Source organism: Eublepharis macularius, chromosome 8, assembly GCF_028583425.1.
Source record: "Eublepharis macularius isolate TG4126 chromosome 8, MPM_Emac_v1.0, whole genome shotgun sequence".
NCBI lineage: Eukaryota > Metazoa > Chordata > Lepidosauria > Squamata > Eublepharidae > Eublepharis > Eublepharis macularius.
In genome coordinates, this window is record NC_072797.1 from 96106994 (window position 1) to 96123267 (window position 16274).

At 41.2% G+C, this 16274-nt stretch overlaps 1 protein-coding gene across 1 annotated transcript in view; it reads left to right on the top strand.

Moving 5' to 3' along the window:
- The window catches only part of LOC129334311 (guanine nucleotide-binding protein G(q) subunit alpha), a 145150-nt gene extending 130388 nt beyond the window's left edge, over nt 1-14762 (top strand). The window contains exons 6-7 of the mRNA XM_054986307.1: nt 11338-11491; nt 12152-14762. Coding sequence (XP_054842282.1) covers nt 11338-11491; nt 12152-12342 — 345 coding nt within the window. The 3' untranslated portion in view covers nt 12343-14762. The remainder of the gene's footprint in view (nt 1-11337; nt 11492-12151) is intronic.
- Nucleotides 14763-16274: the final 1512 nt, after the last annotated feature.

Sequence of the window (16274 nt, forward strand, 5' to 3'; positions counted from 1 at the left end):
ACATGAAGTTCAATGTTCGTTGCCATCCACGAACAGGGACTCACAAACAACCACGAACATGGCCCTGTTCACGAACATGTTCGTGGTTGGCTGTTCATGGGGGCCAGCAGGCTCTCCTACAGCCATAAGGTACCAATAATAAATAATAGCTTGGCCCCAGAGCCTAGCAGCAGCCCTGGATCTTGAAAGAGTATATCCCTACTGCACCACTTCCAGAAACCTTACCTGAGCAGGCAGCAGGAAAGGTACCAATAATAAATAATCTTTTGGCCCAGAGCCTGGCAGCAGCCCTGGAACTTGAAGGGGTAGATCCCTATCCCACCAAGCACAAAGAAAATTCAAGCTCCAGTGCACTCTATCAAAATGCCAGCAGCAGCTGTCTCTCCCTCTCCACTGTCTGCAAAAGCCAGGGCTGGGAGCCCCCCTCCCCCCCTTGTGTTTGCTCCCTTGTAACACATTTGGAGCTCCACACTTGAAAAGAAAGACCTGCCTTTCAAGTGAAATTGGGCTTAGATTGGGGTTTCTAGGGCAACAGCAGGAGTTCAGACAGACAATCCCTGCCTAAGTTACCAAGGGCATTGATTGCAGGTGCCAGACTGTCTGGCTTGACGAACAGCAACAAACAAGGCTTGCAATGACCACCTGTTCGTTTAGAATGGGGCCTCACGAACAGCTTGTTTGCCAACAGCAGATTGGGCTGTTCGTGCCCATCTCTAGTGAGCACAGCTTCCTGCCATTTTAGTTGATGAAAGCGATACAAATCACATGAAGTAGAAGACTCCTATGAAAGAGGCAATTGACATGTTTTGCAGGCATCAAGGTTCTCCATGTGAACTGGTGCCTATGTGGAAGGATCTGAAAGTGGCCGCTGTTACTTCAGAGTTTCTGATGCTATCCACAGTCTGATACTATTTCTTACAGTGGATTATATCACCCAGGTATAAACTAAGCAATATACAATATCATTCCTCTATGGCTTCACAATTATTTACAGATGATTTCTTTTTTATTATTTGGTTCTTATGGATGGCTTTAAAAGGAAGAGTACTATACATATTCATGATAATTCTCTGTCAGTGGCTATTAGCTATGATTGCTGAACGAAATTCCATGTTCAGAGGAAATATACTTCTGATTTTCAGAGGGAGACCACACCTCAGACTGCAGTTTTAGTTGTCATAACAAACTGCTATGGCCCACGTGGAGCCCTTCATGTATATATTAGCTTTTACAAAAAGTACACAACATGGTCACAAAATGTGCTTTCAGGTGAGAACAGCCTGGCCAGGAGTCTGCAAATAGCCCCACGTACTCCTTGTCTCTCTCTGATGATAAAGCAAGTACGAACTATCCAGTGATAGTTTGCAAAAGTAAAAACAACAATCATAACAAAATTTCCATATCATCCTGTGCCCCTTTGAACACAAAAGTGGGGTTTTTCAGCTGTGAAACATAGACAGTGCACATGCTGGAGATTATATGAATAGATGCGTTTTGTGGTAAATGCACAGGGAAATTGGCTAGACCTGGGTACTTGAGAAGTCACTCTTCTCATAGCAGTTCCTGTTTGAAGTAATTTTCAAAATAAAGTGAGTGCCTCAAAACTAGTGTGTGTGTGGGGGGGGGGTGCGTGTTTCAATTGCTGTGGCCCTGACACACAGACTAAATTGGCCATTCTTGTCAGAAGAGGATAAACAGAATTTCAGAAGAGATCTTAATAATGAATGAAAGTCCTTATAGACTCTACTGAGGGCAAAGTGTATATTCTTCTGTACTAGTTGTTATGTGGGCTGGCAATCTGCATTCTATAGCCTGTAGAAGAATACTCTGGACAAGTTCCAGAATTCATGGTTCACAGAACCATTGCCATTATTCAGATGGTTAGTACAAAGATTAGTAATTTATCATTGGGCTTTTCTTTGGCTTATTGGAAATGCTCATATAATTTCATTGCTGCTGTACCCTACAAGTGTACCCTACAAGTCCCTACTCTGGTCCAGAAGCCTTTTCTCTTATTGCAGAAATCCAAGTATAAATTCAACAATGTGAAATATATTCCTTGGTTTCCTTTTGTATCAATTCACATTTAGCAAGGAGAGCGAGGGAGAGATTCTTAAAGATGGCTTTCAAGGGGAGACTACAAATTCCTGGATGATTGGTTCGTCAATGGCTGATGCGGAATGAAACCTCTACATTCAGAGATGGTATCTCTCTGAACACTAGCTGTTAGAAACCAACAGGAAGAGGTTTTGGCCATGTGCCCCTACTCTTGGGCCTTCCAGGGCATCTGGTGAACTTCTAAGGAAACGGACTATATGGACTCTAGATCTCATCCAGCAGAGAGGTCTTATGATATGCCTCCAAATTTTGAATGAAAAGGAGCAGTGATGAAACTGTTGCATAACACTGTGGTGTGTGTTTGAAAACAGGAAATAAATGCAGCTTTGAGGAACTGATGCCCTTCCAGTGAAAAGGCTTATAAGAACAGAGAGCCAAGCTCCATTCCTAAGATGAATCTTTCCCACCTTCCCTTCTATCTGCATCCTAGTATTCCTTTCAAAAAGCTACTTTTAGAGGTCAGGAGAGCAAAAGGATACCGCAGCCTGAAATGGAAATCTGCAACATCAGACACCGAAAGCAGCTGCCTGTTGCTTAATCAAGGGCTGCTTTGGATCCCCCAGTATTCCCCTTGAGTATTCCATGATGCCATTCCAAATCCTCTTAGATGTGGGTGCAGCCAAAAATGACTAATGAAACAAGGGGATGGAAGAGTAAACACAATGTTATCACGAATAATTTTTTGTTCTTTGGCAATGAACAGTCAGTATATATACTGTAACGTTGCCCAAACAGAATTTCATTTTAATTTCAAGCAATTTCTTATTTTCCAGGGTTAACAGAATTGGGAGATTTTTGGAGAATCAAAATAATTTATTCCACTTATGATTAAGCTTGGCATCACTTGAAATAGCTGTCTGTTGGCTGGTGTTCCAAGTGTACTTACATATTCAGGAAAAAACACATAGTATTTTACACAGAGTGTGATTACAAACCTAGTGGTACTGTGTACCATCTTATTCCTTGCCCATCTCTTACTCCCTATCCAATATCTGCCATTGGTCCATACTTGGTCATAAGAAGGACAAGGTGCCTTGAAATTTACCGAGGTTGCAGATCTGTTGGGCTTCGTTCATGTGGATTGACAGAGTGATTCTGTAAGTTCATGGTTGTGTTGTCTTTAGGCTTGCTTTCTTCAAGGCTGTAGCTGCGTGCCCACCTGATTAAAGGCACCTGCCCCCTTGATTCTGAGGGGAGTCGCCTGGAGATGCGGCCTGACAGAGTCCCCTCGGTTCCAAGGCTTTTCCCCAAAGGCTTTGCTTGCATGAATAAAGGCCGCTCCCCTCCTAGGCTGTGTCAGCTCTGAGAGGAGACACCTGGAGAGTGTAACTTAACAGAGCCCTGTGGGATCCGAGGCTGAGAAGCTTTTCCGCAAGGCATGCTGTGACTCAGAGTTAGTGCCCTCTCAAGGGGCACATCTGCAGTGTGGGGGCCCTGCTATGACATTGTGTCTCCAGGTGGCTCTTGGTCTTCTGCAAATTGATTTTGTCGTACTGCTATTACTTTCACCTAGAGCACTAGACGTACTTTATCTTTCTTGCCTTTTGTTTTGCTGCAAATGCTCCATGTCATTGCAGTGCATTGCAATTGTGTTTCCTTCAACTAGTTGGCACTAATTCCTAGAAACTCTGATTGTCGGCCTGGACTATTTGGCCTTATGACACTGTGGTGGTCCATGGCCTGTCCTTTTCTTTGCTCCTTTGTTGCCAGGGTCCACTGTCATTGGGAAATACCCTTGCTAATCCACTGGCAAGGTAATCTGTTTTTATGTTTTATTACCTGGCTGTTTTTGCTGTACAGATTGTTCTTCCAGCAGCTCCATTGATGGTGCATACTGTCTGTCTTCCCTTTGGCCCCATCATGCCTGCTTCACTGTTTTCATTATTCTGGTGTGGATCTGCTATGTTTTCAGTCACAAAGTGACTTTGGCAGTTTTGGTCAGCTCCTTTTCCTGCACTACAGAAGAAATCTCGGGGGGGGGGGGGGTTCTGAGTGACAATTCTGCTCCTTAACTACCATATCCTGCACCTGTAAGCGGGTAAGAGTCTCTACTGAGGCTATAGCAGGACTTGGGCCCTGCTTCTTGTGCTATTGATTATGTTTGTGACTCAAACACTCTAAACTTTCCTCTTATTGGATTTCCAAAGACATTCAAAGTAAGGGTATAACAGCTTGTTAACTTTTTGCACTCCCCGGGGGCTTCATTTTTATTGCACTTCCATCTGTGGAATGAGGGCATTGTAGATTATAATCTATGTCCCTCCATTCATAATGTTTCACAGTGTTAAAGTGTCCTATGCCCTGATCAGGATTCCCTACCGGGGGCTGGCTTTCTGCCCTCATGTCTCTCAACTCAGTCAGTTGAATTAGTCATTCAGGCTCCAGGAGAGACCCAGCAGTATCCTCACACAACCCTTCCTTTGTGGGTTGGTAGAAGCTACCCCACTCTTTCTTGAGCGCACGGCTGTTCCGTTTCCTCTGCCTAGCACAACTCTCCCCACTTGTGCTGTTTTTTTCTTTGCTGCTTTCCTGTTTGTGCTTTAGCAAGGACACTTTTAGAGAACTCCCAGCTTCTGTAGAAGCACCTCTGAGTAAATGCCTACGAGACTCTAAGCATCTGTTGAGAAGGCGGTCCTCCATAGTCTGTGATTACAAACCTAGTCCAGAGTCCTCCTACTCTGAGAGCTTCACATCCACCTCCTTTAGTAAGTGAGCTTGCTACTCTCCTAGTGTGTGACTGCGCAGAAGCCATGAAGATAAAAATAGGGTTGAACTTAGCGGTAACTGTTGTTTATCATGTGGCCTTCTGTGCAGGCACACATCCTGCTCTTGTCCCACTGTGAACGCTCTCGAACCTTAGTTTCTGAGGGGTCTCTGGCAGCAGCATGGAGAGAATCGAGAGAATAATACCCTCCTCCTGTTCATGTGACATTTTTGGTGGGAAAATGCCAAAGGGAGGAGAGGTGCCCCTAGTCTTCTAGAAAGCTCTGGAAATCTTCTCAGGGAGTATTGCTGCAGCACAGTATGGTTTCTGGATAATAGTTATGGTTTTAAAAAGTATGGTGTTTGTCATTCCCTTTGGTAGAAATAGTTTTGCATCTTATTAAAATCTTTACAACTTGTGGAAGTATGATATAATGTGAATACGTGTTTGTATATAATAATACTGTGTGTGTGAAGCATGGAGAATTGCATAATTTATTCCAAAATCAATTTGGCAATATTGTTCCTTCATTTGAGGAAACAACTGGGTAGGTAGTATCTGAATACGTAATTTATTTGTCATCTAGGAATCTTATTTGACCTTTTATGGTAACATGCTTTCATACTTGGATCTTTTGAAAGACCTGCTTTAATCAGCAATGTTGACTCAAGTTATTTTAGCAGACTATTGTGTGGCATCTTTCACAAAAGAAAAGCGTATGCACATGTAATAACTTTGTGGAGTTATGCAAACCTGCACGTTTTGTTAGGTTTTTTTTTTTTGGAAACTGTTCATGATACAAGAGAGACATCTTATAAAGGAGGTTGCTCGGAATGTTTAATCTCTCATAACGAATCCTGGAAAGTGCAATTAGTTTGTACTCACGTAAGGTGCCAAATGGCTGTTTTAAACTGTCCTTATTTTAAAGGGTGTCTGGTAGTTCTTTACTCTCATTCTAGAAAGAAATATTTGTTGTTGGCTGAAAGTTGGCTATCTGTACATTTTGTTTGCTGACTGAAAGAATGGATTTGGTCATGTGTTGTAAAAATTAGAGATGCATAGAACATTCATTAAAATCAATGGCTTAGTTGTTTGTAAAGTTGATATTATGCTTAACTATGACCTGGATAGCCCAGAAAGGCCTATCTCGTCAGGTTTCTGAGAAAGAGGAGATTGGGGAGGGAAAGGACCTTGGCATGGCATAATTCCATAGAGTCCACCCCCCAAAGTAGCCATTTTCTCCAGGTGAACTGATCTCGGTGGCCTGGAGGCCAGTTGTAATTCCGAGGGATCTCCAGCCACTACCTGGAGGCTGGCAACCCTAATCCCAGTACTGCTTTGAGCTGTATGGTAGGGACAATAACATTGACCTTGTTCACCACTATGAGTGAGGCACTAACCTTGCTAGAAGAGTGATATATGAGCACAGTTGTTATTATTATTATATAACAGAAATAGTGAGAGAGGGAGCATGATTGATCTGCCTCCATCTTTCTCTACAGCCTCATGTCAAGGGGGAACTGGGGAAATGTGCATTCTGTCCATGTGTTAGAAAACTGTGTACTTCCATGCAGGAAATAAATGAGATAAGGAAGCAAAGGAGAAGAGGCTCGAGTCAGTTGTATTTACCACTTATATAGAACATGAGAAGCGATCCTGTCTTTGCAGAATATTGTATTTTATAAAATAAGTCACGCTCACAGTTTTTAGGAAGTCTGGATTTTAAAGAGCCCTGTGCTACTGCTAATGACAGGGTGTTGGTCGGTGTGAAATTATATCCTAAAGTTTCCTCCTGTAAAAATGTAGTGGGCAGCTTTTGCTCACACTTGTGATGTCCTATGGCCATATTTATTGTTGTAAATCATCCCCACTATAGTCAAACTAGGTAGCAAAGGTAGAGAATGTTTGCCATCTCCTAAAGAGTATAGTTCATCTCACTTGAACTATGTGCTGTATAGGCACCTTGTGCTCTTCATCCCCTGCTTATATCAGGGATCTGCAATCCATAGCTCTAGAGCCAAATGTGGGTTGGTAATATGGCTCTACCATACCATATGGTATGGTACCTTACCTTACCTTACCTTACCTTACCTTACCTTACCTTACCTTACCTTACCTTACCTTACCTTACCTTACCTTACCTTACCTTAAAGATTTTGTTATTGTTTTTTTAAATAAGTAAGTGGGACATTAGATAACCAGCAAGTGAAGAGGATGGCAGGCAGTGATTTTTAAAGGGCTTCTAATGAGATGTTTTATGGAAAAGGAAATGATAAATATGAACCCAGTAATGCTCATTCAGTGGCTTGAGAGTCACATGTGGCTCTCTGACATGCCACCTGTTACTCTTCTGAGCACTTTTTCCTGATGTGGTACCTGCCTCATCGTTCAGGAAAGTAGTTCATATGTGGGTTGGGATTGGTAGTTGGTTCCCATCTTAAAATGGCCACAGCTAGAGGAAATTAATAAGCTGTGAGCCTGAGCTGAAGGCCTCATGCCAGGGTTGGAAGTTGGTTGAGGGTAACTGCAAATGTGGCTCTTCATGAGCCACCCAGTATCTACTACTGCAGCAACTCAAGAACAAACCATGCACAGATTTATGCCACTACACTAAAATAATTGCACAGGGTGCTTCTTTATATATATTTTTACTTACTGTGAAACCATGAGTACTACTTCTTATTAAAGGACTCAAAACAACCATTGTTTGGGCTTCAGAGACGTAATGGATTATTAATCAACATGTTGGTTTTGTTAAACAGTATATGGGCTTTTTTATACTGCCTCTCTGTTGATCTTTTCCTCTGAATGTTGACATAGTATAGAAGAGCTGCCCAACTCTTGACAGATCCTTGCCTGCAGAGGGCATTTAATAACCTCTGAGAGTCCTCAGATTGATAGGGAAGGGGTTTTTAATTCACCCTTGTCCTCTGCAACTCTCCTGACTCCGCTCCCTTCAACCTGAAGAGCTAACATGTCCTCCTCAACCAATTTCCCTTTGCATTATGAAGAGCCTGGCCAGCCCTTTTAGGGACTCCATACACCGGAACTTCTGTAAGACCTGAACAATTCCCGTGGGAAACTGCTGCTATCCTTGTATTTCAGCTGACTTATCTGCTCATTTACCCACCCCAGCACACAGCTGCTTCCCAGCTGATAGCTAGGCACTGGGCTGTTAAAGGGACAGACACTGTCAACCAGCTGGCCAGCAGGCATCACCTTGAAAGTGCTGACTTGGTGAGTGGATACCAAGGGTGGCTCCTTGGTCCCCCTCTGAGTCAGAGAGCCTTCAGGTTCCCAACATATAGTGTAGTTCTTTTGTTATAAAAGGTTGTCAACCCCTGCAGTAATGTAGTGAAGTGGCTAGTTTTTAGCCTGGGGTTGGTTTAGATGGTATAGCTGTATCCCTTTCAGTTTTACACACATACACACACGAACCTGAGTCATATATGCCTATGAACCGTGTGTGTGTATGTGTGTATATATATGTGTGTGCGTGCAGGGGTCATTTTGTAGAAAATGAGCTGGAGGAACTCATTAGCATAACTCATTAGCATACGTCACACCCCTTGACAGCACCAGGAATGTGCCATTAGCATAACTGATTTGCATATGCCACACCCCCTGACATCACCCATCCTGGCTGTTTTGGACCCAATCCTGGCCATTCAGGACTGAAATTGGGCCCAAAATGGCAAAAAGGGGCTGAAAATGGCTGAAAAGGGGCCCAAAATGGTCAGGATCAGACCGCTGCTGAACAGGAGTGATCCACCACCTGTCAGAAGCCCAATCTGGGCCGTTTCGGTCCCAATCCAGGGCGAAATGGGCCCAAAATGTCCGAGAGTCAGGTGGGCAGGGCCACCTGACATGTGACCTCTTTGGGGAACTGCCAGAACTGTGTTCCTGTGCGTTCCCCCTCGAAATGAGCCCTGTGTGCGTGTACACACATACATATATACTGAGTCATAGACGTATATAGACATGACTCTGGTTCTTTTCAGAATCCTGAAATTATAGCATTAATTTTTATGATAAACATATTTTAAATATCGTGGTTGAACAAATATAATTGGAAACACTGATGTCAAAATTTAAATCCAAAGACATTGCTCTCCTTTGCTCTGTATAAAAGTAACCCTTTGATACAAACTATCAAGTATGAGCATCCATGAGTCTCTTTAATGGGAAGCCTATAGACTTTTCCATCTTGTCACTTTAATTACCCTCCCAGTATGATAGGAATTTAAGCACTTCAAGATTTCAAATAGATACATGTTTTCATCAGAACCTGACCTAGGATGCAAAGGAGTTAGCCGTGTTAGTCTGTGGTAGCAAAATCAAAAAGAGTCCAGTAGCACCTTTAAGACTAACCAATTTTATTGTAGCATAAGCTTTCGAGAATGAAGTTCTCTTCGTCAGATGCATGATACAGTGACTGGTCAAATACAGAAGAGGAGGGAAAGAAGGGGAGGAGAGAGAAGAGGCAATTAGGGGGGGAAACCAAAACATTCCTTTGCTAGTGTATGTAAACATCTCCTTTTGGTGTGTGGATCAGTTGGCTTCAAAGGAGTTTGCCCTGTTAGTTTGTAGCAGCCAAACAGCTAGACCATCCAATTCCAATGCAGTATTAGCCTTCGATAACCACAGCTCTCCTTGCCAGATGCATCTGACAAAGAGATCTGTGGTCCCCGAAAGCCCACGCCAGGTGCCACTGAGCTCCCCCAGACCCCGCCTCTGTAAAGGAAATCTGTTACCTGTGATAATGTGATAACCATTCATAGTCTCTATTCAGTCCCAGCTTGACAGAGTCAAATTTGCATATGAATTCCAGTTCAGCAGCCTCCCGTTGGATTTTGTTTTTGAAAGGTTTCTGTTGAACTACAGCGACCTTTTAGTCTTTTGATGGAATGTCCTGGTAGATTGAAGTGTTCTCCCACTGGTTTCTGGACGTTTCCATTTCTAATGTCAGATTTGTGTCCATTTATTCTTTTGCGTAGAGGTTGGCTGGTTTGTCCAATGTACAGAGCAGAAGGACATTGTTGGCACATGAGGGCATATATCAGATTGGAGGATGAGCAGCTGTAAGAGCCAGAGACAGTGTAGTTGATGCCATTGGGTCCTGTAATTGTATTCCCTGGGTAGATATAGGGGCAGAGCTGGCATCTGGGTCTGTTGCAGGGCCTGGTACCTGTGCTGGTGACTCTGCTGGCTGATTCATGGTTGTGAGTGAGAAGTCGTTTAAGGTTGGGGGGCTGTCTGTAGGCAAGGAAAGGTCTTCCACCCAGGGCTTCTGAGAGAGAGGGATCATTTTCCAGGATGGGTTGTAGCTCACTGATGATACGTTGGATGGGTTTGAGCTGGGAGCTATAGGTGACAACCAGTGGTGTTCTGTTGTTAGTTCCTTTAGGTTTGTCCTGGAGCAGACTGTTTCTGGGTACTAGTCTGGCCCTGTTGATTTGTTTCTTCACTTCATTTGGTGGGTACTGTAGTCTCAAAAATGCTTGTTGTAAATCTCTTAAGTGTGAATCTCGGTCGAGAGCATTGGATCAGATACGGTTGTAACGTAAGGCTTGGCTGTAGACAATAGACCGAGTGGTATGTTTGGGGTGGTAGCTGGAGGCATGTAGATATGAGTATCGGTCTGTTGGGTATAAGGTGGTATTTATTCATCCATTATGTAGTTGTACAGTGGTGTCCAGGAAGTGTACCTGTTGTGTAGAGTGGTCCAGGCTTAGGTTGATAATAAGGTGAAAGTTATTGAAGTCCTGATGAAATCTCTCAAGAGCTTCCTTCCAATGGGTCCAAATGATGAAGATGTCATCCAGGAATCTTAAGTATAGTAGTGGTTCCAGTGGATGGGAGCTGAGGAAGCGTTGTTCCAAGTCTGCCATGAATATGTTAGCATGTTGTGGTGCCATGCGTGTGCCCATGGCTGTGCCATTAATCTGTAGATATAAGTTGTCACCAAATTCGAAGTAATTGTGAGTGAGTATGAAGTGACAAATGTCAAGCTGGGACTGAATAGGGACTATGAATGGTTATCACATTATCACAGGTAACAGATTTCCTTTACAGAGGCGGGGTCTGGGGGAGCTCAGTGGCACCTGGCGTGGGCTTTCGGGGACCACAGATCTCTTTGTCAGATGCATCTGGCAAGGAGAGCTGTGGTTATCGAAGGCTCATACTGCATTGGAATTGGATGGTCTAGCTGTTTGGCTGCTACAAACTAACAGGGCAAACTCCTTTGAAGCCAACTCATCCACACACCAAAAGGATATGTTTACATACACTAGCAAAGGAATGTTTTGGTTTCCCCCCCTAATTGCCTCTTCTCTCTCCTCCCCTTCTTTCCCTCCTCTTCTGTATTTGACCAGTCTCTGTATCATGCATCTGACCTAGGATGAATTGCTTAATTTACATCACTCTTTATGTACGTTGATTATAGTTATAGTAACTTGTGTGTGTGAATGAACGTCCAGCATTCTCTCATTTAATTATATTTTTGTCTCCTGCAGAATCGGATGGAAGAAAGTAAAGCACTATTTAGGACAATTATCACATATCCCTGGTTCCAGAATTCTTCAGTCATTCTGTTCTTAAATAAAAAAGATCTTCTAGAGGAGAAAATAATGTACTCCCATCTAGTTGACTATTTCCCAGAGTATGATGGTAAGTGAGATTCTTTTGTAAAATGTTATGCTGTACATGTTCCAACACAGCAAGAAATAGCCCCACTGATCTGCTTGGATCTACCCCCGCAGAAGTATTTTTGTTTGCCATTGCACACCAAGGATTCTAATTAAATAGTGCATCCTGTTTTCTCAGCGATATTTATCCAATTATCTTTCATAATGTTACCTGGTGAATTGAATAGAAAAAAACAATTTCTGAAACACTAAGGCTGCTCACGTTCCGTTCAGTTGTAGAGGGTTTCAGGGAGAAGACCAACACAAGCGCCATTCAAATGAAGAGAGGATGTTGTGGAACAGTATTGGAATGCTTAACTCTGCTTTAATGTGTGTTCAGAGAAATGTGACAAAAACAGAAAGTGGGAACCTTGAACATTTCCACCAACCACAGTAAATAGACAGGAAATTTTTATTTGTGGACAATTTCTGAAAATTTTTATTTTTTGCAATACCTTCATCGTAACACAAGTGCAAGATCATAACATCAACTGATGAGTAATATAAGTTACTATTTTGAGTAATATAAGTTATATTATGAGTAATATAAGTTATTTCCTCTTAAGTCATCGCACTTCAAAGACAATAGCCATACATTTAATTAGTTTTAGCAACACTAACCTTTTTTCTTCTGATATAATAGGACCTCAACGGGATGGACAGGCAGCACGAGAATTCATCTTGAAGATGTTTGTGGACCTGAATCCAGAGAGTGAAAAAATTATTTACTCACACTTCACATGTGCCACAGACACAGAGAACATCCGCTTCGTCTTTGCTGCCGTCAAGGACACCATCCTACAGTTAAACCTGAAGGAGTACAACCTGGTCTAACTGTGCCTCTGAGATCTCCTTTCCCCCTTTTCCCTTTCGGGCAATTGAAGATATTCAAGAGGGACTGTATTATCTGTGAAAACTATCTGCATAATACTAATTTATTGCTGGCCTGGACTCTGTGAACATTCTCAGAGTTTATAGTAAATATTATGAATTTATTTAAACTTTAAGGAGGAAAAACAAAAGATGCTGAACTACATTTGCAGCACATTTCCTCAGTTTTTTAGTCAAAACCTTGTGACAATATGTGTTTTAAATTCGCAGTCATGCACTCACAAAGGATAGGGGCTTGGGGTAATTTTTTAAATTATTATCATTATTATTATTTTGCTAGCAAAGCAAAATCAAGTTGGTGTCTCCCTTGACTCATTTTTCTTTCTTTAAGGTACAATAGCCTCCCTGCCCCCCCCCAAGTTTCATTCCTTGATAGAAGTGCTTCTCTAAGGTGACATAGTCAGGAAAATGCTTTCAACTAGAATTTAAGCCATCAGTTGTTCTGATTTTTCAGTAAATACTGTTCGAAGGATCAAACTTACTAATACTCTGATTTTTTAAAAAATTCTTGGCAAAGATGTCAGATACATCTGCTTCTTAGTACTGTCTTTGCACTGAAGGCCTGGAGTGTTGTTAAGTGGGAACATTAATTGTAGCAGTGTTAATGGATTTTACCTTTTTTATACCATTGAAAGTCAGAAAACTGCACAGAACACAATGACAAAATTACTAAGACACAAAACAGATTAAAGAAATAGGATAGGTGTGTTTGTTTTTTAAACTGCTATGTGCCATTACGTTTTTATTCTTTTGGAACTGTACTTATTTTCTAATCACGAATGCCAAACAAATATGTCATGGACACTACAGTAGCTTGGAAGACTTTTTTTTTAGATCTCCTAGATATCTCGCCATAATTTCAAACCTATTTTTACTGTCTACAAAATATCATGTTGCCAAATCTGGCTTTTTAAAAAGTTAATAAAAATGATAACTTCAAAATGTAAAATACTGAGTAAAATGCCAAGTTAACAGATTGGGAATCTGTCTGATTCAGACAACTGCCAAATAATCTGCAACTAGATATCAACTTCTCTGTGCCCTCTTTGTATAAGGATGCATTCCATTCTCAATGCCAAAAAAAGCTGTGTGAGTAAAAACGTTATTTGGTGCTATATACACACATGCAAGTGGTCTATTAATATAAAGTCAGTTTTCTCTTATGTCTAAGGTGGCATAAGATTGCACAGTGTTTTTCCCCCTTTAGGCACGTTTAATTGCAAAATACAAAATGAAAGTAAAGCTTCCTTGATACAGTTACTTAATAAATACATTTGAAGAGGAGAAAGGTAGGAGCCTTTCTCAGAGCATTTAATGTATTTGAAACAGCTGAATAAACCATGTTGGAAGGCTAGGTATTTAACAAGACAATGAAAAAGAAATTACTGCACATGTCTTTTTTTTTTTTTTGCGTGCCATGTTGAAAGACAATTTTTAAAACAGCCCTGAAAATAAGATTGCTGTCAAGTTGTTGAGTTGCAAATGTGGGATAGAGGGGTCAAATATGAAATTGGAATTTTTTTACAACAAAAATCATGATGCAACACATAAGTTTAAAAAAAGTGTTCAGTGGTGTTTTTGGTGAAGAAAGGAAGTGAGAACAGCTAATTATTTGAGTACCAAAGTTTAACTGAGGGTGCAATTTAACAAGCGTTTGTTTCCATTGTATTGGCGCAGGACTCCCATTTAAATGAATATGTGTGCTGCCCGCAGCAGGGCTTGGTGGATAGCCCTCAGTGAATGTGAATGAGATTACAGTTACCCTTTCTCACCTTCACAAAAAAATAATAAAAAGTTGGCCTTTTTATGGTTCCCTCATCATGAAACATCTTGTAATTTAAAAATGGTTGTAGGTATAGTGCAATTATGAATGCTATAATCATTGTACATACATCTTATATACATATACACACACACATATAGATATATATATATATATTGCAGAATCCATATTGGCTTTGTAATCATTAATTTTTGGCAGATTGAATGTGCTGTATTGATATGTATCTATGTAACTGTAATGTATGTCTTATAGATAATTCACATTTTAAATAATGTTATTTTATTTACTTTTTTAAGAGAGAAGAATGTAAATTTTTGTCAGTTTATTTCTGACTAGGGTTTTTTATTTTTATTTACAAAAAGAATTATAGTGCAGAGCGGTACTGTTATGCTGTGTAAAGTCATTTGCACAACCCTGAGTAGAGGTAAACAGAAAACACACACACAAGGTTATTGACTTTGCAATACAAGTTTTCAAAAGATTTCTCTAAGAGGTAGTACACAGCTTTGTTGGAAGAACTTACAATGTATGCTGTTGGACTACATTTTACTTTGGCAAATGAAAAGCAGATTAGCTTTTACCTCTCTGGCTGTTTCATAACAGTGGCCTCTCAAACTATTTTTTTTTCCACCAGGAGGTGACTTTCTGCAGTCTTCATGTAGACAAGATCTCTGTGGTACTCAGTCTTGTGAAGAAGTTCAACACACTTCTGATTTTTTTTCAGAAACTGTATGACTAGTAAACTTTCCTCGCCTTCAGTTGGATTCAACCAGCTTTTCTGCTAGTGAGAAAGGAAGTATACATCTTTTTTGACCAAAAGAGGCTATGCCACCTGTAGGTACAAAAACCATGTGGGATAGGGGCTGTAGCACAGAAGGGAATTGGATGAAACTGAATGGGAAAGTGGCTGGATCTAACCCCTTCTTTTTTAAGTGTGGTGTTGGCACAGTTCAGTGTCTGTTGAACATATTCATCTGAAGGAGGGCCACAGAGATCTCCAAGTATAATAGTGTGGTAGAAGAGTCACCTTGAATTGGAAAGAGTTGGTTTTGATTCAGTCTTGTGCTGCTTCCCACATGCCAGTTTTCCTCCATGGAAGTTGCTTTGGTGGAAGGGGAAAAATGTATATTACATATATGCTGACGTGATGAGCACACACGCCTATATCTCTGTGTGTATACTTGATGGGAAGCTGAGATGATAAACACTGTCCTGGGCAAAGGGGTCCTTTTGGGATGGCTTTTAGCAGCAGTCGTAATCCACTACACATACTCTTCACATAGACATTACCATCTCCTTAAATATATCCTGAAATGTATTGGGATCTAGCTGAATAACTTTCAAGTTGTAGCTTACTTCAGAGATTTAAAAACTTGTTGCCATTGTTAACAATGGACTTAGACTGAAGTAGCTCTGCCTATGATCTCACACAGTTAGAAATTCAATGTGTTTTATGTACAATTGCAAGGTATAGGATTTTAAGAGGGACATTAAAATAGGTTGCTCTGGAAAGCAAGTGACGCTTAAGACTTTTAACACCATTAAGGAATTTGTCCTGATCTTGTTATAAACAAAGTAGGTTTCAGCAGGTATTGTTTTATACAATTGTTATTCATTTCAATTTACCATGACCCCTGCACTACTATTTATTTGTTTATATTTTATTTCCGGCTGTAACTGAGTTCTCAAAATAAGTGAATAAGAGAGCTTGCTTTTGTGGGAACTGAATTTCTGAATAGCATTGGGTATGACAGACAAGCTCAGCGAACCTGTGGGACTTTCCTACGCAAACCCCCTTCTGAACAAGCAGCGTCAGACTGATGTGGAAATGGTTGCACATTGGACTGGCTGGGCCTCTTCATCTCATCTGAAACCACCTTGAAATAGTGAGTCTATGACCAATAAGAGATTTAAAGCCAGGCCTCCCCAATCTCGTATCTTTTTATGTGGTGGTATGCACATTAAATGAATGGAGATTGTGGAACTTTGGTGGCTAGTGGCTTGTGCTCACCCCTGGATTTCTCTCCCTGTTGTAAACACAGGGGTGCATGACAATATTCCTTAAGCAGGAAATAAATTGATCACCCCAGTT